This window comes from Mesoplodon mirus, assembly GCF_964341445.2.
Source record: "Mesoplodon mirus genome assembly, chromosome: 8".
NCBI classification, from domain to species: Eukaryota; Metazoa; Chordata; class Mammalia; order Artiodactyla; family Ziphiidae; genus Mesoplodon; species Mesoplodon mirus.
The window spans coordinates 29456782-29478706 of record NC_138984.1 but is presented as its reverse complement, the minus strand read 5'-3'; the positions used below and the strand labels follow the sequence as shown (position 1 = coordinate 29478706).

The following is a 21925-nucleotide window of genomic DNA, read 5'->3' as shown; positions in this document are numbered from 1 at the left end:
CATGAGCAGTTCCTGATTCCTCTTTCTACACAAGGGTGCAAATGGGCAGCATGGCACTTGTTTTTGCAAACCCTCTTTTTTCCTTTTTTTTTTTTTTTTTGGCTTTTGAAAGACAAGCGTTGACACTTCCCACAAAGAAAGAAAATCCCTTGCAGCACTAAGGAAAGAACTAAAGGAGCTCTAAGGAATGATCTGGGAAGTCCTACCAGTCCTCATTCACGTGGGAAACCAGCCTTACACCTTCCTGCAGCTGATAAGAACAGAGGGCGGCCTCCAATTTACTCTTGGTTTGCCCGTGCCTCACCTTTGTCATCTGACCTGAATTTCCCCTGCAAAAGCAACCTTATTCAGCTTGTGGCATGCTGACACTGTTAATAGAAAACAGGCCGCACCGACACCAACACGGCCCTGATTGCTTCAGCTCCTTTTTTTTTTTTTTTTTGAGGGAGGGGCAATTTTCTAAACTGGCAACAAACAGCATCTTTTGATGGGGTTTTCCATTTGTGTGCTGAAAGGAGACACGAGATTTAACTAAGTAATTGTTCAAGAGTAGGCCTTCCCACACCACTGTTCTGTGACACTGACTCAATGTGGTGGAGCTTTCTAAAACACATTTGTAAAGCTCTTCAGCTTTTGCCAAATTTCCAGCACACGCAGGATTCTTTCTTTTCATTCATTGGACCAGACAGAATGTGAATTCTGGCCTTTACCTGCTCTCCAAACTGTCTTCTCCTTTGAGGGCCGCTTTACTTAAAATTCCTTTTCCTCCCCGGTTTAGGACAGTGGATTTCATGATGCAAAATAAGAGATACACTGAGTCTCCCTGATAAGGTTCTACATGCGATTATTCAAGTAATTGTGTGTCTTGGGTTTGAATTAAGAGAATCTAAACTGAAAGGACAAAGATTGAAAGAGATAGAAAAAGATTCCTCTTGTTAAAGTAAATTAATTAGTTGGATTTATATGAGGAGACAGAAGGGAAGAAGCCAAGCTGTGTCCCATATTAATAACTCACTTGGGAGAAGCCAGATTGGATTGAAAGCAAAAGATGGGGGGGGAGGGGGGACACTGAGCCTCCTTATACAAGCAGCAGCCTCGGTTTTCCTCTCTTTGCACTCTATAACCTTTACACACACAAAACACAATCTCATTCTTGACCTGAAAATGATGTCATCTTTCTTTTTGACTCACCAACCAGACTACATTAATCCCCTGCAGCGTGAGGGCCAGCAGGAGGCTGCTTAAGGGACTTCAGGCCTGTGAATAAATGATGACCCAGTGGTTAGGGGCGGCAGCCTAGATACATTCAGGATGCATTAAAGCAATTAGCTGGAAGAGGAGTGAGCACAATTTCCAATCCCCAAGAAGGACCAGGCCGTGTCTGGACCAGGTGAGGAGCTTTACAGCCGAGGGCTGGAAAGAGCCACTTAGCAAAATGGCTACGCATGAAAGGAGTGTGGGGTTTTCTCCCTTGGCCTTGTTTGATACTAGAGCCATTTAGGGGGGATTTCAGGATCACGGGAGCTATGAAACGAATTACTTTTGCAAATTGGTAGAGACAATTGTAGTGACAAATTGGTAGAACCAGCCTTGTCACAGATGATTCCAAATCATGGTTTGCAAACTGGCGTGCCAGTGGTTGAATCTGTTGCATGGATGCTTTTTGCTTGGCCAGACCATTCATTTTAGGCCAATATTAAAGAGTCAAGAGATTTCACCAAAAAACCCAGCAAGTCTAGAATTGATGCGCCAGTGTTCCTGTTTGACACTAATTTGCTGAAGCTGAGTACCAGCTTTCCTCTTATACCAGCCATTTGCTCTCCAGTTCACCACAGCCCTCACCGCTCCTTATGACCTTACTCTCAATCCACTTCATTCATTTACTTGATTCATTTACGTCTACCTGGGCCCTGTAGGAAGTTGAGCTGTCACCTCTACTTGAAATGGCTTCTGAGTTAGATTCAACTAGAAATAAAAGGTTAAATTCTAGAGCTCCTAAGCACAGTTTGCACATGGACATTCCTCAGTCCCTGCTCCTGGAAGGGTTACCTCTAGCCTTGCACGGGAGCCTAAACCATTCATAAGGCTGCCATGCTCCCAGATGCAGAGCTGCAGCTTTGGAATACACACACTCAGCTATTTCAGCCTGGTCAGGAATGGTGGCCATGAAGTGGCAATTAGAACAAAAGGGCATCTGAATACAATTTTAAATTCAGTGACAGTCACAGGTTTGGGCAGTTTCCATGCCCACCAGAATCTGAACAGTCAAAAATGTCACAAGCTAAATAAAATGCCAGCCAAGAACAGCCTCAGAGATCCAGAAACTGCTTGGCATGTTTTGTGACACTCATATCACAGTGCAGCGAGATGTAAGAAATAGCTCCTAACAGGTAAGGATTCCCTAGCCAAGGTCCACAGTGCTGATTTCTCTGAACAGGCACTAGCCTCTTTCCATGATGTTCCCTGCTTACTTAAGTCGATACAGCTTTGTCTAGATTTTTGCTTGTTCAGATGAGCTTCCATTTGGAAATATCATTTAAAGACAAAAGAAAGAGCTCCAATGACTTAAGGAAACCGAATCATGCATCTTCTCTGAAATATCTGCCTCCTTCCCACTGTCCTCCACACCTTCGGATGCTTTTCTCACTTCTTGCTTTTAATCTCTTTTCTTCTCCCTCACTCACTTCGCCCCAGTGGGAATGAAGTGCTAAGTGGCTGCTCCCTCCCTCCTCTCAGCTGGGCCACGTTTTGATGCTTCTAAAAGGCATCTTGCAGACTGCTGTTGACACAAGAGTCTATGTCAGCAATCCCTTTGCTTAAAACTAGAGGACAAGCATGTTTTAAAAAGATGGCTGAAAAATGCATGTGACTGTAATGCCCCAGAAGAGCCTGTAACAGACTGCAGTAAAAAGTACCTGGTACAGGGTCAGAAAATGAATAATTCAAACTCTCCTCACATGCTGAATTAACCTTATTTCATGCTTCCCCACCCCCATCCCCTGACTTTTGCTTCCTTCCAGGCTGGAGTTGGCTGGAGTCATTCAGGTGTGCAATTTAATCCCTCTAGGAAACTTCTTCTGCTCTATTTGGATCACAGGACGTGAGAGCGCCCTGCGAGAAGGGGTGTCATGTGGAAGCTTGCAGAGAGAGACGGGGCCCTTGGGGCGTCCGCCACACCCGTGGAAAATGACCACCAAATGTCCTCCCACAAATACTGATAACCAGAGGCTAAAGCAACTTAGGGTTTAGAAAATGTCCCTCTTTCTAATTTCACAACACTCATTTTTCTTCAAAGATTGTTTTTTCCCCACAACTTCCTCACTCACATTACCAACAACAGGAGCAACGACCTCCTTCACTCCACCCAAAACAATTAAAATCCTCTTTTCTCACTCAGCTCTGGAAAGCAGGCAGAAGCAGGCACTCCTACCTGCTTTAATGTCACCTCTCCCATCCTCCAGTCCATTACAGAGTGTGGCATTATCTTCCCATCGTTTTCCAGCCACAAAGCCATACAGGGCAGCACGGTCTATGAAAGCTCAATTTTCACCTAAATTGTACTTGCAGGCCCTTTTCCCTGATAAGCTTGGCAGGAAGAGTGGAAGCTGGTTAAGAGACACATGTTCACACGTGCAGGGCTGAGAGGAAGATGTGAGCACGCCTGTGCATATAGTGTGCTTTCTTGGTTATGGTTTGAAATAAATACTGTGTGTCTGAAATGTAATGCTATTGAGAGAAGATGGCATACTCCAAGGCAAAAGGAGATCTGGGTTTTACCTTAAGAAACTTGTTCTTGTCATTAGGGTAAATTCCATAAGAATTCTTTCAACATTGTCCAGTAGAACTTTCTGCGATGATGGAAATGTTCTTTATCTGTGCTGTGCAGTATGACAGCCACCAGCCACGCGGGGCCATTGAATACTTGAATTGTGACTGAGGAACTGCATTTGTTTTTTTTAATGTGTGAATATGGTTTTTTTTTTCCAAATATCATCCCAATTATCTTTTTTTTTGAGTGGATAGTATTTCATTTTTTTAATAAGCTTTTTAAAAATTAAGGTATAACATGCATACAGAAAAGTGTGTGGATCCTAAGTGTACAGCTCCATGAGTTTTCAAAGTAAACACACCCATACAACTAGTAATCAGGTCAAGCAACAGAATATTAACACTATGAGGAACTGCATTTTTAAATTTTATTTTAATTAAATAGCCACTTGTGGCTAGTGGCTACTGTATTGGACAGTGCAGGACTAGATGTCAAGACATATCCTATTCTCTGTTCCATTTTTTGTTGTTGTTGTTTAGCCAGCCTTAAGTATATCTAACTCCAAACACTTCCTTCAGAAATTCTTTCAGTATTATCAGAAATGAGGAAGGCAGGAAGCAAACTCTGGATCAGGCTTCCTCCAGGCCCAGACCTGGGAAAGGTGCTTTCATACATGAACCTCATTTATGTTTGGTTCAAACTTTAAAACTCTGTTCTGAATGATAACTATCCCCATTTCACAGCTGAGGAATCTAAAGGTGATGAATTTCGGTAAATGGCTTACAATCACAAGACGAATAGCTTGCAGAACTGGAAGTTGAGTCTTTGGATCCAGTCCAGTACTGGTTCCATTATAAATAAGTGGTGTTATTCTCAATGCTATTCCCATTTCACAGAGAGGGGGAAAAAGTCATTAATTACAGAAGAAAGTCCAAGTAATTACTCTATGAGTGGTAGGCATGGAGATTTGTGGTCTTTAGCTACAAGTTTCATTCAGATCCAAGTACACCTTGAAAGTATTCAATGAAGGAGCGTACAATGAACTTGCACTTCTTGGTGCCAAGGGTGTGGTCTGAAATGACCAGTTTAAAGTCGCTCTTATCGCTACTGAAAGATTTTTGAGACCTGCAAGGAAGAGGAGGTGTGTATTAGGCAAAACCAGATCGAGAAATTTGGAATATGTCCAAAATAAAAGGTCCTAAGAGTCAAGGAGAAAGCACCCTCCATCCAAAAGAAATCAGTGCCTTGACTGGGGGAGAAAGTAGGAGAATTACCAAGGTTTGGGCAAGTCCTGTTGAAAGAGGTGTTTTTTCTCTTCCCGGGCTACAGCTGGAATCCCTGGCTACAGTACTAACCAGGAGGGTGGTGAGCAAAAAGCTCTTCTCTGCTGATAGCCATTCGCCCAAGATGTTTCCTAGAAGGTGATGTTGGTTGTGATTAGAGCCTCGTCTCTGAGAGGGGGAGTTGTCTGAATTCCCAGTCCTGCAAATGCAGCTGGTGGCTGGGAAGCTGCCGCCTGGCATTCTCTCCAGAGAGAGTCTCAGCTGCTCTTACGTCTAGAATCATCACTTGGTTTAGTTTCCCAGGGTAGGGGTTGAGTATGTCAGGGGAAGGGGATGGCGGCGATTTGCCTTGGAAGAAGCCAGTGACCCCTGTGCAAGCGACTTCTCACAGTGTGTGCCTCACCCAGCGGGGCAGTGGGCTTCAGTTACTCTCCGGTCCCTTGCTGGCTGTTCACTTTCTACACCAATAGGCTCTGAGGTGACAAGTTCAATTCCCAGTTCTGTCAAACCTGCATTTTCTTCCCTGACCTACTTTTCCCACTCTGCAGTGTTGGAACAATGCCTTGCTCTGTTCCCTGTTTAGACCCATCTTTTGCCTGAGCTGGTGCAGAAGCCCGGGCCTTTGCCAGGCTTTTTGCCTTGAATCCCTGACAAGTGTTGATGGGAAAAGAAAAAAAAAAAAGAGAGAGAGAAGGAAAAAAAAAATCCTCACTACAAAACAGAGTTCGGCTCTCCCACAGACACCCCAGTTCCAGCGAGAGTAAATGCTCCTGTTGGTAAGGAAAGAAAGCAAAAGGTCAGGCTTCTCCATTCACCCCTCTCCCCTTCACCCCAAGCTCCCAGGCGCAGTGAGAAGCAACTGAGGCAATGCCAAGAACACTCCTGACCCCGTGAGTATCAAAGAGGCGGCTGCTGCATTTGCTGGCTCTGACTGAGGCTCCATCCAAGAGGGCTCTCGGCAGCACTTGCACAGCACGCCCTCTGTGAGCCGTTCCTGCAAGGAGCCCAGGGCAGCCACTCACAAAGCCCTCCAGCACTGTCTAGGGGGCAAGCACCACGCAAAGTTTTCTCAGGCTTCTGGCCACAAGGGGCTATAAAGAGTGAGGTGTGACCCAGCAGCCAGGGAGGCAGCACAAGTGAAGATTCTTTGTGATACGTAAAAGAAATGTGAAGATCTGCAAATAAACGCAGGATAACCTGACACAGGAAGAGGTGAGAGGTAGAGAGTAACAGTAAAATCACAGCCATCCTTAGGGACTGAATGCCGTATGCAGGATTGTTACTAAGTGTCTGTTTGTCCCAAGATCCTATAAGACAGGTACTATTATCACCCCCACTTTATAGATGGTGAGGTAGAGGGTGGTACATGGCTAGTCAGCGGTCAGGCTAGGATATGCACCCACAGAGTCTGCACCTGTTCCATCCAGCCTGGACTCTACACCTCTGCCCAGCTAACACCATCCTCCCATCTAGCTCCTACCCGCCCTCCTCATCTTACACTCAGGACAACTTGGTCTGCGGTGTCCTCTCTAGCACCCCAGCAGCCCTCCAGTCCCTCCTCACCCTCCGAGTCTAGGCTGCACACCTAGTCAGTCCTGTTCAGGGAAGTGTGCACAGAAATCTCCTGGTGGATTCTGGAGGAAGGATTTCCTCTCAGAGAAAAAGAGAGCGCTCCAAAAGGAAAATGCTTTTGGTTGCATCCCCTTTCCTGCTGGGTCTGCTGCTACATGAGGACACAGAGCTTAGAGTTGTGGCATCTTTCTTGCAGCCATGAGGGAGTTCACCTCTAATATACTGAGGATAAAAACGAGGGAAGAAAAGTGCCAGGAACTTGACAATACTATTGAACTACTGTACCAACCCTGCAACTGACAGCTTTCTGATATATTGTTTGATTTTTTTAAAAAAAACTTTAAAGTTTATATTATTAATCTACCACTAGTTAGGTATTCTGTTACTTGCAGCCCAAAGCACCTAACTAATAGAGGTACCTAGAAGTAGCCCTCTAGAAAGGGTGTGAATGACTTTCTGTTCTCAGTGTTGGTCACTGTGTGCCCCACCCGGACTCACATATCTGTTCCCCTCCCCAGGACACTCCAGGAAAGCTAACCTGGCCATCATCCTGCCTCATTTCCTGGCTTTGGCCCTCACTACTCCTTCTGCAGGGAAAACCTCTCCCCAGATCTTCACAGGGCTGCGTTTTTCTCTTCACCCAACTCTCTGTCCTATACACTGTGTGTTTCCTTCATGAAACATCTCATGCTATATAACTGTTTGTTTAAAAATCTCTCTGCACTTGTCAGTTTGCCTGTCTTACCTAGAACATCTCCTGGCTCATAGCAAGTGTTCAGACACTGGTGTGCAATCCCCAGCTAATTCTGCTGTGTTTGCTAAGGTGTCGCAGTGGGTCCTTCTCCGCTTTGCCCTCCTCCTCCTGTCCCTCCGTCCTCCTCTTCTTATCCTCCTTCTCTTCTTCCTTTTCCTGTTTCATTTTTTATCTGCTTCTCTTCCTTCTTCTCTTCCTTCCCCTCAGTCAAATCTGACTGATGCCATTTATGCCTCCTTTGATGGGACAGATGAACCCTCTTCCAAGTTAATCTTCTCAAATTTGTAGAATCACTGCCCATGTTCAACAGCTGAAATCTCAATTTGATCATTTCCAGTGAGGCTCAGTTTTTACGCTATCATGGCAAGTTGGGGTGCTTTGATGGAATGACAATGTGAGGATGTTTTTAAGTTTCTTGTGTTCATTTCACTATATCATTAGGGTGGTTTTTAGCCTTTTAGACATTTTAATCTATGCTTAATTATGCTCATTCCCAGAGGCTCCTTAAAAGAAAATGACACAATTTTTTTAATCAAATAAATAATACACATGAGGCCTGCTAAGACTTGATAGAAGCCTGTACAATCAGCTGAAGAGAATGACTGTGATCAGAGGGCCTGAGAAACAGGGGTTGTTAGAGAGTCATCACCTTCCTCTCTGGCATTTCTAGCCGCTCAAGAAAAGTCTTCGAAGCCTGGGAAGACAGAGTTTTTGCCAACCCTGTACCCTAACCTGTCCTCAGCTGGGATGGAATCTGCTAAATCTGATTCTTCCTGGTGATTGGTTTTCTCTGCAAAAGGATAAGTGTGGTTCATTCCTTCCCTCTAAGCTGTCAACATGGAGTCCATGTGGTTGCTTTGAGAAAAGGTGAAAGAACCCCTGTCACAGTGAGTCCCAGAGGCTATAACAAAATACCAAAACCTGGGTGGCTTAAACAACAAACATTTATTTCTCACAGTTTTGGGAGAGTCCAAAGACTCTTCCAAGGAGGCTGGGGAGTCCAAGATAAAGGTGCTGGTAGATTTGGTGTCTGTTGTGAGCCCTCTTCCTGATTTTCAGATGGCCATCTTCTCATTATGTCCTCACATGGCCTTTCTTTGATGTGTACACATGGGGAGAAAGAGAGATCTCATTTCAGATCCTCGTTTTATAAGGGCATTAATCCCATCCTGAGGGCCCTACTCTCATGACATGATCTAACCCTAATTACTTCCCAGAGGCCTCACCTCCAAAAACCATCACGTTGGGTATTAGGGCTTCTACGTATGAATTTGGGAGGAGCATAAACATGCAGTCCATAGCAGGCTCTCCTGCCACTTTGTAATAATGACAAGAATCAGTATAAGGTTAGGACATTGGACATCCTTTTCTAGAGCAATCTGGAACCTTTCAGCTTGTGATGGGCATCTGCTGATTTAGCCTGTCCAGAGCTTAGTCGCCCTTCTTCTGCTACACTTTGCATTCTTCCCTTGTCGTGAACAGTTTAGAAGGACGGACTATCAGTTAAGTCTGCTCACCCTTATCTAGCCACGAGGTTGACACGAGGCCCAAGCTGGGTCAAGCAGATTCTCTTGGGAACTTTAATGTTGAACAGAACAAGGACATACACTGAAGACAACTCAGAACACTGGTACTTCCCTAGAGAGACTGTCCATTACTTCGTGCTACCTAAATTCTCTGGTTCTAGTATATTCTTACTTGGTCTTCAGCTTTGGCTTTTACTAAGTGACTACTACATATCCTTCAATTAATTGCTTTTTTCCCTTGTGAGTTGCCAGGTTAATATGTGTAGCTTACAATAAAGGGACCCTAAATTATAGACTTTTTAAACAATGAAGCCCAGAGCTCTACACCTGCTGCCACCACTGAGACCTCCGAATGTGTTTTTGTTATATGTCCTCTTCTAACTCTGGTAATCAGTGTGAAAAAGGCCCAAATAATTTGAAAACAGAAACCCTGGGTCACTATCTCTCTGGTCTGCCATGTCATTGTCAAGTTGAGAACAAAAGCAGCAATTCCAGAGGCTAAGGATAAAAGAGTCTTAAAAAAAAACTTATCTGTCTTAAAAGCCATGAGTGAAATCAAGTAAGCTGTGTTCAACGCACCTGACTCACATGATTACCGTGGGTCAGCCATCAATATGTAGATAGAAAGAAAATAATTGGCATAAGCTCCTTGAAATTTCTGCCTACAGCCTCCCCAAGGAGGCCTTGGGGAGATTCAGATAGCATTTGAACAGCCAGGGCTTCATAATGAGAACTGACATTCTAGTGTGTAGTACAAAAGACACTTCCCTCCTGGAACACTGAAAAGTACTTTAATCAGCCAAAAAGTTGCTACTGTAAAAAAAAAAAAGGGAGGAGGGGATAAAATAAACCCCTCATTTATTGGTTCCATTGCTATGCCTGCCTCCTTCTTACTGTCCAAGCCCCCGTGGCATCATCTTTGCCTACCTCATTAATGCCACTTGCTCATTGCTATGCCAGAAAACCCAGCTGATTACCAGGAAACCCTGAGTTGAAGGTTGCCTGGGTTTCAAGTTGCTTATGCACACAATTCACTGTGTTAGGAGTTTGCTCCTTTCCTCAAGTGACTCAGTGAGTCTGGAAAGTGGGAAATCAGTTTTGCATTGTCTCTGGCTCCTCACTGACCGGTTAAGCCCCAGGGTGCCTGTGGAATATTTGATTAGTTGTAAACTCAAAACAACCATCACAAAGAAAGATAAAAGGTTAAAACCACAAGGAAGGCACCCCAGAGTGAAGAGCCTGAAAGATTGGAAAAGGTAAGCTGAAAAAATACTCAGACTCCCACAGTAGAAGCTAAAATGAGGCATGTTTCATGCCCAAGGCAGAAAATTAAAAATTGAGCAGGTTCAATTCTGAGACGTGTATTGTGAGGTGAGGTCTCCTTCCTACCCCACCCCCAGCCCCTGTCATCCTCTCTGGAGTCCAGTCTTACCAGCTGGCATGCTGTCTTTTCTTTATTCCCTCACTTCTAGCTGAGAAAAATGCCCTATTACTAGTAAGTGGGGTCACCAGTGTCGTCAACAGGCAATATTTTCTTTTTTCTTTTTTAACATCTTTCTTGGAGTATAATTGCTTTACAATGGTGTATTAGTTTCTGCTTTATAACAAAGTGAATCAGCTATACATATACATATATCCCCATATCTCCCCGCTCTTGCGTCTCCCTCCCACCCTCCCTATCCCATCCCTCTAGGTGGTCACAAAGCACCAAGCTGATCTCCCTGTGCTATGCGGCTGCTTCCCACTAGTTATCTATTTTACATTTCGTAGTGTATATATGTCCATGCCACTCTCTCACTTCGTCACTTCGTCCCAGCTTACACTTCCCCTCCCCGTGTCCTCAAGTCCATTGTCTAGGTCTGCATCTTTATTCCTGTCCTGCCCCTGGGGTTCTTCACCCTTTTTTTTTTTTTTTTTTTTTTGGATTCCATATATATGTGTTAGCATACTGTATTTGCTTTTCCTCCTTCTGACTTACTTCACCCTGTATGACAGACTCTCAGTCCATCCACCTCACTACAAATAACTCAATTTCATTTCTTTTTATGGCTAAGTAATATTCCATTGTATATATATGCTACATCTTCTTTATCCATTCACCTGGTGATGGACACTTAGGTTGCTTCCATGTCCTGGCTATTGTAAATAGAGCTGCAATGAACATTGTGGTACATGAGTCTTTTTGAATTACTGTCTTCTCAGGGTATATGCCCAGTAGTGGGATTGCTGGGTCATACGGTAGTTCTCTTTTTAGTTTTTTAAGGAACCTCCATACTGTTCTCCATAGTGGCTGTATCAATTTACATTCCCACCAACAGTGCAAGAGAGTTCCCTTTTCTGCACACCGTCTCCAGAATTTATTGTTTGTAGAGTTTTTGATGGTGGCCATTCTGACTGGTGTGAGATGATACCTCATTGTAGTTTTGATTTGCATTTCTCTAATGATTAGTGATGTTGAGCATTCTTTCATGTGTTTGTTAGCGATCTGTGTATCTTCTTTGGAGAAATGTCTATTTAGGTCTTCTGCCCATTTTCTGATTGGGTCGTTTGTTTGTTTTGATATTGAGCTACATGAGCTGCTTGTAAATTTTAGAGACTAATCCTTTTTCAGTTGCTTCATTTGCAAATATTTTCTCCCATTCTGAGGGTTGTCTTTTTGTATTGTTTACTGTTTCCTTTGCTGTGCAAAAGCTTTTAAGTTTCATTAAGTCCCATTTGTTTATTTTTGTTTTTATTTCCATTTCTCTAGGAGGTGGGTCAAAAAGGACCTTGCTGTGATGTATATGTCATAGAGCATTCTCATGTATGTCATAGAGCATTCTGTTTTCCTCTAAGAATTTTTAGTGTCTGGCCTTACATTTAGGTCTTTAATCCATTTTGAGTTTATCTTTGTGTATGGTGTTAAGGAGTGTTTAATTTCATTCTTTTACATGTAGCTGTCCAGTTTTCCCAGCACCACTTATTGAAGAGGCTGTCTTTTCTCCATTGTATATTCTTGCCTCCTTTATCAAAAATAAGGTGACCATATGTGCGTGGGTTTATCTCTGGGCTTTCTATGCTGTTCCATCGATCTATATTTCTGTTTTTGTGCAGTAACATACTGTCTTGATTACTGTAGCTTTGTAGTATAGTCTGAAGTCTGGGAGCCTGATTCCTCCAGCTCCGTTTTTCTTTCTCAAGATTGCTTTGGCTATTTGGGGTCTTTTGTGTCTCCATACAAATTGTTAAATTTTTTGTTCTAGTTCTGTGAAAAATGCTATTGGTAGTTTGATAGGGATTGCATTGAATCTGTAGATTGCTTTGGGTAGTCGAGTCATTTTCACAATGTTGATTCTTCCAATCCAAGAACATGGTGTATCTCTCCATCTGTTGGTATCATCTTTAATTTCTTTCATCAGTGTCTTATAGTTTTCTGCATACAGGTCTTTTGTCTCTTTAGGTAGGTTTATTCCTAGGTATTTTTTTGCTGTTGTTGCAATGGTAAATGAGAGTGTTCCCTTAATTTCTCTTTCAGATTTTTCATCATTAGTGTATAAGAATGCCAGAGATTTCTGTACATTAATTTTGTATCCTGCTACTTTACCAAATTCATTGATTAGCTCTAGTAGTTTTGGGGTAGCATCTTTAGGATTCTCTATATATAGTATCATGTCATCTGCAAACAGTGACAGCTTTATTTCTTTTCCAATTTGTATTCCTTTTATTCCTTTTTCTTCTCTGATTGCTGTGGCTAAAACTTCCAAAACCATGTTGAATAATAGTGGTGAGAGTGGACAACCTTGTCTTGTTCCAGATCTTAGAGGAAATGGTTTCAGTTGTTCACCATTCAGAACGATGTTGGCTGTGGGTTTGTCATATATGGCCTTTATTATGTTGAGGTAAATTCTCTCTATGTCTACTGGAGGGTTTTTATCATAAATGGGTATTGAATTTTGTCGAAAGCTTTCTCTGCATCTATTGAGATGATCATATGGTTTTTCTCCTTCAATTTGTTGATATAGTTTATCATATTGATTGGTTTGCGTATATTGAAGAATCCTTGCATTCCTGGGATAAATCCCACTTGATCATGGTGTATGATTCTCTTAATGTGCTGTTGGATGCTATTTGCTAGTATTTTGTTGAGGATTTTTGCATCTATGTTCATCAGTGATATTGGCCTGTAGTTTTCTTTCTTTGTGACATCTTTGTCTGGTTTTGGTATCAGGGTGATGGTGGCCTCGTAGAATGAGTTTTGGAGTGTTCCTCCCTCTGCTATATTTTGGAAGAGTTTGAGAAGGATAGGTTTTGTTAGCTCTTCTCTAAACGTTTGAGAGACTTCACCTGTGAAGCCATCTGGTCCTGGGCTTTTGTTTGTTGGTAGATTTTTAATCACAGTCTCAATTTCAGTGCTTATGATTGGTATGTTTATATTTTTTATTTCTTCCTGGTTCAGTCTCAGAAGATTGTGCTTTTCTAAGAATTTCTCCATTTCTTCCAGGTTGTCCATTTTATTGGCATAGAGTTGCTTGTAGTAATCTCTCATGATCCTTTGTATTTCTGCAGTGTACAATGTTACTTCTCCTTTTTCATTTCTAATTCTACTGAATTGAGTCTTCTCCCTTTTTTTTCTTGATGAGTCTGGCTAATGGTTTATCAATTTTTTTTTATTTTCTCAAAGAACCAGCTTTTAGTTTTATTGATCTTTGCTGTTTCCTTCATTTCTTTTTATTTATTTCTGATCTGATCTTTATGATTTCTTTCCTCTGCTAATTTTAAGGGGTTTTTGTTCTTCTTTCTCTAATTGCTTTTGGTGTAAGGTTAGTTTGTTTATTTGAGATGTTTCTTGTTCCTTCAGGTAGGATTGTATTGCTATAAACTTCCCCCTTAGAACTGCTTTTGCTGCATCCCATAGGTTTTGAGTTTTCGTGTTTTCATTGTCATTTGTTTCTAGGTATTTTTTTATTTCCTCTTTGATTTCTTCAGTGATCTCTTGTCTATTTAGTAGTGTATTTTTTAGCCTCCATGTGTTTGTATTTTTTACAGACTTTTTCCTGTATTTGATATCTAGTCTCAGGGCATTGTGGTCGGAAAAGATACTTGATATGATTTCAATTTTCTTAAATTTACCAAGGCTTGATTTGTGAACCAAGATACGATCTATCCTGGAAGATGTTCCATGAGCACTTGAGAAGAAAGTGTATTCTGTTGTTTTTGCATGGAATGTCTTATAAATTTCAATTAAGTCCATCTTGTTTAATGTATCATTTAAAGCTTGTGTTTCCTTATTTATTTCCATTTTGAATGATCTGTCCGTTGGTGAAAGTGGGGTGTTAAAATCCCCTACTATTATTGTGTTACTGTCGACTTCCCCTTTTATGGCTGTTAGTATTTGCCTTATGTATTGAGGTGCTCCTATGTTGGGTGCATAAATATTTACAATTGTTATATTTACTTCTTGGAACAGTCCCTTGATCATTATGTAGTGTCCTTCTTTGTCTCTTGCAATAGTCTTTATTTTAAAGTCTATTTTGCCTGATATGAGAATTGCTACTCCAGCTTTCTTTTGATTTCCATTTGCATGGAATATCATTTTCCATCCCCTCATTTTCAGTCTGTATGTGTCCCTAGGTCTGAAGTGGGTCTCTTGTAGACAGCATATATATGGGTCTTGTTTTTGTATCCATTCAGCCAATCTGTGTCTTTTGGTGGGAGCATTTAGTCCATTTACATTTAAGGTAATTATCGATATGTATGTTCCTATTGCCATTTTTTTAATTGTTTGGGGTTTGTTATTTTAGGTCTTTTTCTTCTCTTGTGTTTCCTGCCTAGAGAAGTTCCTTTAGCATTTGTTGTAAAGCTAGTTTGGTGGTTCTGAGTTCTCTTAGCTTTTGCTGTCTGTAAAGGTTTTAATTTCTCTGTCTAATCTGAATGAGATCCTTGCTGGGTAGAGTAATCTTGGTTGTAGGTTTTTCTCTTTCATCACTTTAAATATGTCCTGCCACTCCCTTCTGGCTTGCAGAGTTTCTCTGAAAGATCAGCTGTTAACTTTATGGTATTCCCTTGTATGTTATTTGTTGTTTTTCCGTTGCTGCTTTTAATATTTTTTCTTTGCATTTAATTTTTGATAGTTTGATTAATATGTGTTTTGGCATGTTTCTCCTTGGATTTATCCTGTATAGGACCCTCTGCACTTCCTGGACTTGATTGACTATTTCCTTTCCCATATTAGGGAAGTTTTCAACTATAATCTCTTCAAATATTTTCTCAGTCCCTTTCTTTTTCTCTTCTTCTTCTGGGACTCCTATAATTCAAAAGTTGGTGCATTTAATATTGTCCCAGAGGTCTCTGAAACTGTCCCCTATTCTTTTCATTCTTTTTTCTTTATTCTGCTCTGTGGTAGTTATTTGCACTATTTTATCTTCCAAGTCACTTACCCGTTCTTCTGCCTCAGTTATTCTGCTATTGATTCCTTCTAGAGAATTTTAAATTTCATTTTTGTGTTGTTCATCATTGCTTGTTTGCTCTTTAGTACTTCTAGGTCCTTGTTAAACGTTTCTTGTACTTTCTCCATTCTATTTCCAAGATTTTGGATTATCTTTACTATCATTACTGTGAATTCTTTTTCAGGTAGACTGCCTATTTCATCTTCATTTGTTTGTTCTCCTGGGTTTTTACCTTGCTCCTTCATCTGCTCTGTGTTTCTCTGTCTTTTCACTTTGCTTAACTTACTGTGTTTGCGCTCTCCTTTTTGCAGACTGCAGGTTCATAGTTCTCATAGTTTTTGGTGTCCGCCCCCAGTGGATAAGGTTGGTTAAGTGGGTTGTGTAGGCTTCCTGGTGGAGGGGACTGGTTCCTGTGTTCTGGTGGTTGAGGCCGGATCTTGTCTTTCTGGTGGGGAGGACCACGTCCAGTGGTGTGTTTTGGGGTGTCTGTGACCTTATTATGATTTTAGGCAGCCTCTCTGCTAATGGGTGGGGTTGTGTTACTGTCTTGCTAGTTGTTTGGCATAGGGTGTCCAGCACTATAGCTTGCTGGTCAGAGTGGAGCTGGGTCTTAGCGTTGAGATGGAGATCTCTGGGAGAGCTTTCACTGTTTGATACTATGTGGAGCCGAGAGGTCTCTGGTGGACCAATGTCCTGAACTCGGCTCTCCCACCTCAGAGGCAGAGGCCTGACACCAAGCCAGAGCAACAAGATCCTGTTAGCCACACAGCTCAGAAGAAAAGAGAGAAAAATATGAAATAAATAAAATAACATTATTAAAATAAAAAAAATTTTAATTATTAAAAATTAAAAAATAAATAGTAAAAAAAAAAACGGACAGACAGAACTCTAGGACAAATGGTAAAAGCAAAGCTGTACAGACAAAATCACGCAAAGAAGCATACACATACACATTCACAAAAAGAGAAAAAGGAAAAATATATACATATCTATATATTAAAAAAAAGGGAAGAGAGCAACCAAATCAATAAACATATCTACCAATGATAAGAAACTCTAAATACTAAACTAAGATACATATAAACCAGAAATAAATTATTTGCATTAATCAAACCCCAAGTCTACAGTTGCTCCCAAAGTCTACTGCCTCAATTTTGGGATGATTCGTTGTCTCTTCTGGTATTCCAGAGATGCTGGGTACATCACGTTGATTGTGGAGATTTAATCTGCTGCTCCTGAGGCTGCTGGGAGAATTCTCCCTTTTTATTCTTTGTTCGCACAGCTCCTGGCGTTCAGCTTTGGATTTGTTCTTGCCTGTGTGTGTAGGTCGCCGGAGGGCGTCTGTTCTTCGCTCAGACAGGACGGGGTTAAAGGAGCAGCTCTTTCGGGGGCTCTGGCTCACTCAGGCCAGGGGGAGGGAGGGGTACGGAGTGCGGGGCGAGCCTGCGGCGGCAGAGGCCAGCATGACGTTCCACCAGCCTGAGTTGCGCCGTGCGTTCTCCCGGGTAAGTTGTCCCTGGATCCCGGGGCCCTGGCAGTGGCGGGCTGCACAGGCTCCCTGGGAGGGACGGAGAGTGACCTGTGCTCGCACACAGGCTTCCTGGTGGCGGCAGCAGCAGCCTTAGCGTCTTATGCCCGTCTCTGGGGTCCGCGCTTTTAGCCACGGCTTGCGCCCGTCTCTGGAGCTCCTTTAAGCAGCGCACTTAATCCCCTCTCCTCGCGCACCAGGAAACAAAGAGGCAAGAAAAAGTCTCTTGCCTCTTTGGCAGCTCCAGACTTTTTCCCGGACTCCCTCCCAGCCAGCCGTGGTGCACTAGCCCCCTTCAGGCTGTGTTCACGCCGCCAACCCCAGTCCTCTCCCTGGGATCCGACCGAAGCCCGAGCCTCAGCTCCCAGCCCCTCCCACCCCGGCGGGTGAGCAGACAAGCTTCTCGGGCTGGTGAGTGCTGGTCAGTACTGATCCTCTGTGCAGGAATCTCTCCGCTTTGCCCTCCGCACCCCTGTGGCTGCACTCTCCTCCACTACTCCGAAGCTTCCCCCCTCCGCCACCCACAATCTCTGCCCGTGAAGGGGCTCCTAGTGTGTGGAAACCTTTCCTCCTTCATGGCTCTCTCCCACCGGTGCAGGTCCCGTCCCTATTCTTTTGTCTCTGTTTATTCTTTTTTCTTTTGCCCTACCCAGGTACATGGGGAGTTTCTTGCCTTTTGGGAGGTCTGAGGTCTTCTGCCAGCGTTCAGTAGGTGCTCTGTAGGAGTTGTTCCACCTGTAAATGTATTTTTGATGTATTTGTGGGGAGGAAGGTGATCTCCGCGTCTTACTCCTCCGCCATCTTGAAGGTCTCTCCCAGATTTCCAGACAATATTTTCAAGGCAATAATCATAGAAAATCTTAGTGAGGTATCAGATCCTGAGGGCTTTGTGTGTGCACCTGTGGCTATATATGCAGACCCCTCTGCATAAGTGGCCAAATGCATCCTTTAACACATCTTCTGAATCTAAAGGCTGGAATATGACCAAGGTCATGTCACATTCTTGAGGGCACTCTACATCACTTTACTGGTCGATGTGGAGTATAAAGACCTGGCCCCCTTGCTTTGATTTGAGACATCTCTGGAAAATCTATTCCAGCTCCAGAGTGCCCTATAAAAAATGGTACAAAAATACTGTAACTGCATTGCAGTTCAACACTTCCCTCTGCTCAATCCTGTTTTATCCACTCCCTCAACAATGTTATCCTGAGAGTACTCCCCCAATCAACTTATTGCATTAAATTTTTTTTAGAAAGGTAATAGACTGAAGGGGTCTTGAAATCCAACCTCCTACCCAGTCACTTTAGAAATCCCCTCAGTGATCTCCTTAAGAGAGAATCAAGTGGCCTTTTGTTGAAACTTCTCAATGTTTGGGGTTCCACATTAACTCACACAGGAGTTAAGAGGAGGTGGTGCCACATCAGGGAGGCCAATCTCTGACACCAGGGTAGCCATGGAACTCTCTAAGGTGATGAACCGTGGGTCAGAAAAACAGTAAATCTTCTTGGAAGGGACAACAGGATGGTATGGAAACGTATTAAAATGTGATAGTCCAGTAAATATTAGTGTCCAAGAGCTAGCAGAAAAAAAACACCGAATGGTATGGCATCATTTTCCTGGCAGAGTCAAGCTAATAAAGGAATATAGTGGGCCATCCTGCCAAGAGTGGAACAGAAACAACACAGAGAATTTATGATAAAAGGCCAAGGAAATGGGCAAGCGAAAAGGAGTTAAGAATACAAGAACACTACAGAGAGAACTGTTAAACAAGCATCATGTTCCTGGTTTATCTCCTTTGCATACCAAGCTCCCAGAGGCTTCCAACAGAGCTCAGTACGGAGAAGACTGACATAGAGAAAAAGCTTGGACTGTCACATATCTAGCATGACAGGGAAAAGTAGAAGGAGAGCCTCTGAAACATGCAGTCAGCCGACTTCTAGTAGTCAATCAGGATGGTAATTTTTGCAGTTATTGTTGGCAGACATGGTCATCAAACTTCATGATGATTGTCTAAATTACTCTGGGCAAAGCCAAGATGAAGGGTAAGGGGGCTGGTGATGAGTTGGTGTAGGTCTTCTTCTGGTGGGAGAACCTCCATACAGGAATTTCAGGTGACATCAGAGGATGTATGGATTGTTCAAGTAAACTCCAGAAAGGGGACAGGCAATTTGTGTAAGTGTGTTACATGTCCGGGACAAGACAATAGGGAGTGATGAGAACCATGGACCTCTCTTAGGCTTTACCTAGCAGGAGCATTTTCAAGCACTTTGCTGTCTAAAATATTGTGTTTACGGCTGAATTTGACTCCCAGGCTGTGAATTTGCAACCCCCATTGTGGAAGATGAAGACCTTCCCAGATTATCTCAAGCAATCCCCTGCTGCTGCCATTGGTCCCTCTCACAACTGAATTGGTGGTCTCACAATTGGTTTATGTTGTATTCCATGTCAGAGAACAACCTCCCACGTACCCCTTCTGTGTCGTTGCTGCCACCTTTCCTATCACCATTTCTAGCTAGTTAAAATAAGTCAATGCACCTGCCAAGATGGAGGGGAAGAAACTGACCAAGTGGAAAAAGAAGACTGTTGAATAACATTAAGCAGAAAAAGTGAAGGGCACAGTGAAGACCTCCAAGACTGTTCAGATAGATGTAATATCCCAGCTCTTTACATAGAATCAGACCTCAGCATCTAAAATCACTTTTTCCTTCTTGAAGAAAAGGAAGGCATGAACATCTGTTGAATGCCTGGACTGTGCACAAGCAAATTCCAGCTACCTTTCCTAGAAGGAACCAGAAGAAAGTAGGGTGGGGATGGGACCATAATTTTTCCTGTGGGCCATGCAGACTCTGATTCTCAGGCCACGTAATCTTAGCTGCCCAGCTGATTTTTGTTATTTTACAAGTCATCATGCTCTTGAAAGCAGGAATGCAGGAACCGAAGGAAGAATCCATACATTCAATGTTTGTAACTAATAATAATACAGAAGAAAATGAAGAAAACATAAGGTGAAACTGAAAACCTGTATGAGAAATTTACTTCTAGTCAAAGATCCTAAGCAAGGCCTTGTTTGACTGATGCCGTACACTGCTCAGTTCTCTGAGGCTGTGATCAAAGGGCCATCCAGGCACCAAGTGGAGACGGAAGTGGGAGGAGAGGCAAAATCAAAGCCAATGGAGCCATTTCCAATGGGACCACCTGTACCTCACACTGGAAAAGAATGGAGGATTATTTTTAAAGCAGAAAGATCTTCCAGAATGTTTCCCATTCACTTTACAGACAAAGTCACTGAGGCCTGCAGTGGTTACATGATGAGACCAAGTTTACAGGCCGATTATCTGCTGAGGACAGTGAGCTATATCGCAGCTTCTATTTCAAACTTCATCTCCAATTCATTACATAATTTTGCCTCATTTCTGAGATTATTTATGCCTCAGCCTCTCCCTCTTTTTAAAAGACCCCTTCAACTCCTAAAACTCTACATTGATTTATTTCACAAAGATGTACTGAGCACCTAATGTGTACCCAGCCCTATTCTAGGTGCTGGAGATAAAGTGGAGAAGGGTCAGTGGAGAACAAGGCAGATAAACCAGGAATTTATATTCCAAAAGGAAGATGTTTGGTAACATTAGTTGGCCAAGAATATCAAATTTATTAATATCCTTTCATTGAAGTTAATTTTTCCATGGAACTTAAATTATCTTATTTCTTTACATAGGAGTTCTTATATAAAAATAATTAAGGCTTTCTTAGAAACCAAATCCAGACTTATGAGTTCTAATATGTATCAGTATTATTGTCATCATAGTATTAAAAATAATAATGCTAAAACAGGTCACTGTCACTGCTTGCACCCACCCCATGACCCCTGGACACCAGCCTACAGTGGAATCTAGCAATGCCTGGAACCCATCACTGAGGGGAAGGAGATTAGAGACAGACTGATTAAAATGGAAAAGAAAATAAAAGGAGACAAAAAATAGAGAGAAACAGCCAGGAGGGAGTAAAATAATACTAATAAAAAGAGAAAGAGAGAGAAGATGGAGCCAGAGAATGAAATAGAGAGAACACGGGTGTGTCTGGGTAATGGGACTAGGTTGAGGTCACAGAGGCACCTAGAGCACTAAGTTGAAGGATGTCACTCTCAGAGTCTTGCAAGTGCCTAGACCTCTTGCTTTCTCTCCCCAGTCCCAGCACTGGTTCCCAGAGCCCTTTAGTAACCATATCAGTGCCACTGGTACCTAACGCTGGCCTGTACACATGCAATACCATCTTTAGTTGACCCCTCCTGGAGGTAGAGGCAGAAGAACTGCTGGGACTCAAGTTCTTTCTACCTCTTGTCCCACCTCCTTCCTGAAGCTGCTCTCTTGCTCCAGGACTCGGCCTAACTCTCTCTCTTCTCTGTTCAGGTCTGTTGAGCTGTTGAGCACTCGCTAATTGTGTCGTGTAACTTCTGCATCTCCAACTGGCGTGTGAGCAATTTGAGGACAGGCACCATGTTTAATAGTCCACAAGGCCAAGGAAAGTGATGGACACACAGTAGGTTCCAATTAAGTGACTAAATGAATAATCGATTGGTTGGTTAGTTATGATGTTGCTGCTCAGCTGTAGAGCTAGGAAGAGAGATAATGACCTTCAGCTCATAATTCATAGGCTGCCCAAATCACACCTCATCCCCTAAAGTACAAAGAGTTGCCACTATCACGTTTCCCCTAAGCAACCACATTGTCACACACAACAGGTGTTGTGAGAAGAGAGCTGAGGGTGATATTAAGGAGGGGTCAGAGGCCCCAGTGGGCGGCAACAGAAAAAGACAAGTGGGATATAAAGCAACTCTCTTTGTGGAAAGGAGAATGAAACTTGAGAAAACTAAAAACCTATTACCTTTACTTCAATAAAAGAATGCCCAGGGGCTTCCCTGGTGGCGCAGTGGTTGAGAATCTGCCTGCCAATGCAGGGGACACGGGTTCGAGCCCTGGTCCGGGAAGATCCCACATGCCGCGGAGCAACTAGGCCCGTGAGCCACAACTACTGAGCCTGCGTATCTGGAGCCTGTGCTCCGCAACAAGAG

General features: G+C 42.8%; 1 protein-coding gene across 3 annotated transcripts in view; it reads right to left on the bottom strand.

The window, feature by feature from the left end:
* The window catches only part of KLF7 (KLF transcription factor 7), a 456278-nt gene that overhangs the window by 166972 nt on the left and 267381 nt on the right, over nucleotides 1-21925 (bottom strand). Inside the window, exon 8 of one of the 3 annotated variants that reach the window (XM_082629925.1) lies at nucleotides 15824-17968. The exons of 1 other annotated variant lie outside the window; for it this stretch is intronic. In XM_082629925.1, coding sequence (XP_082486051.1) covers nucleotides 17872-17968 — 97 coding nt within the window. In that variant the 3' untranslated portion in view covers nucleotides 15824-17871. Of the gene's footprint in view, nucleotides 1-15823; nucleotides 17969-21925 lie in introns of those variants that run through there. One more of the 3 variants, XR_014294812.1, reaches the window with a different exon arrangement.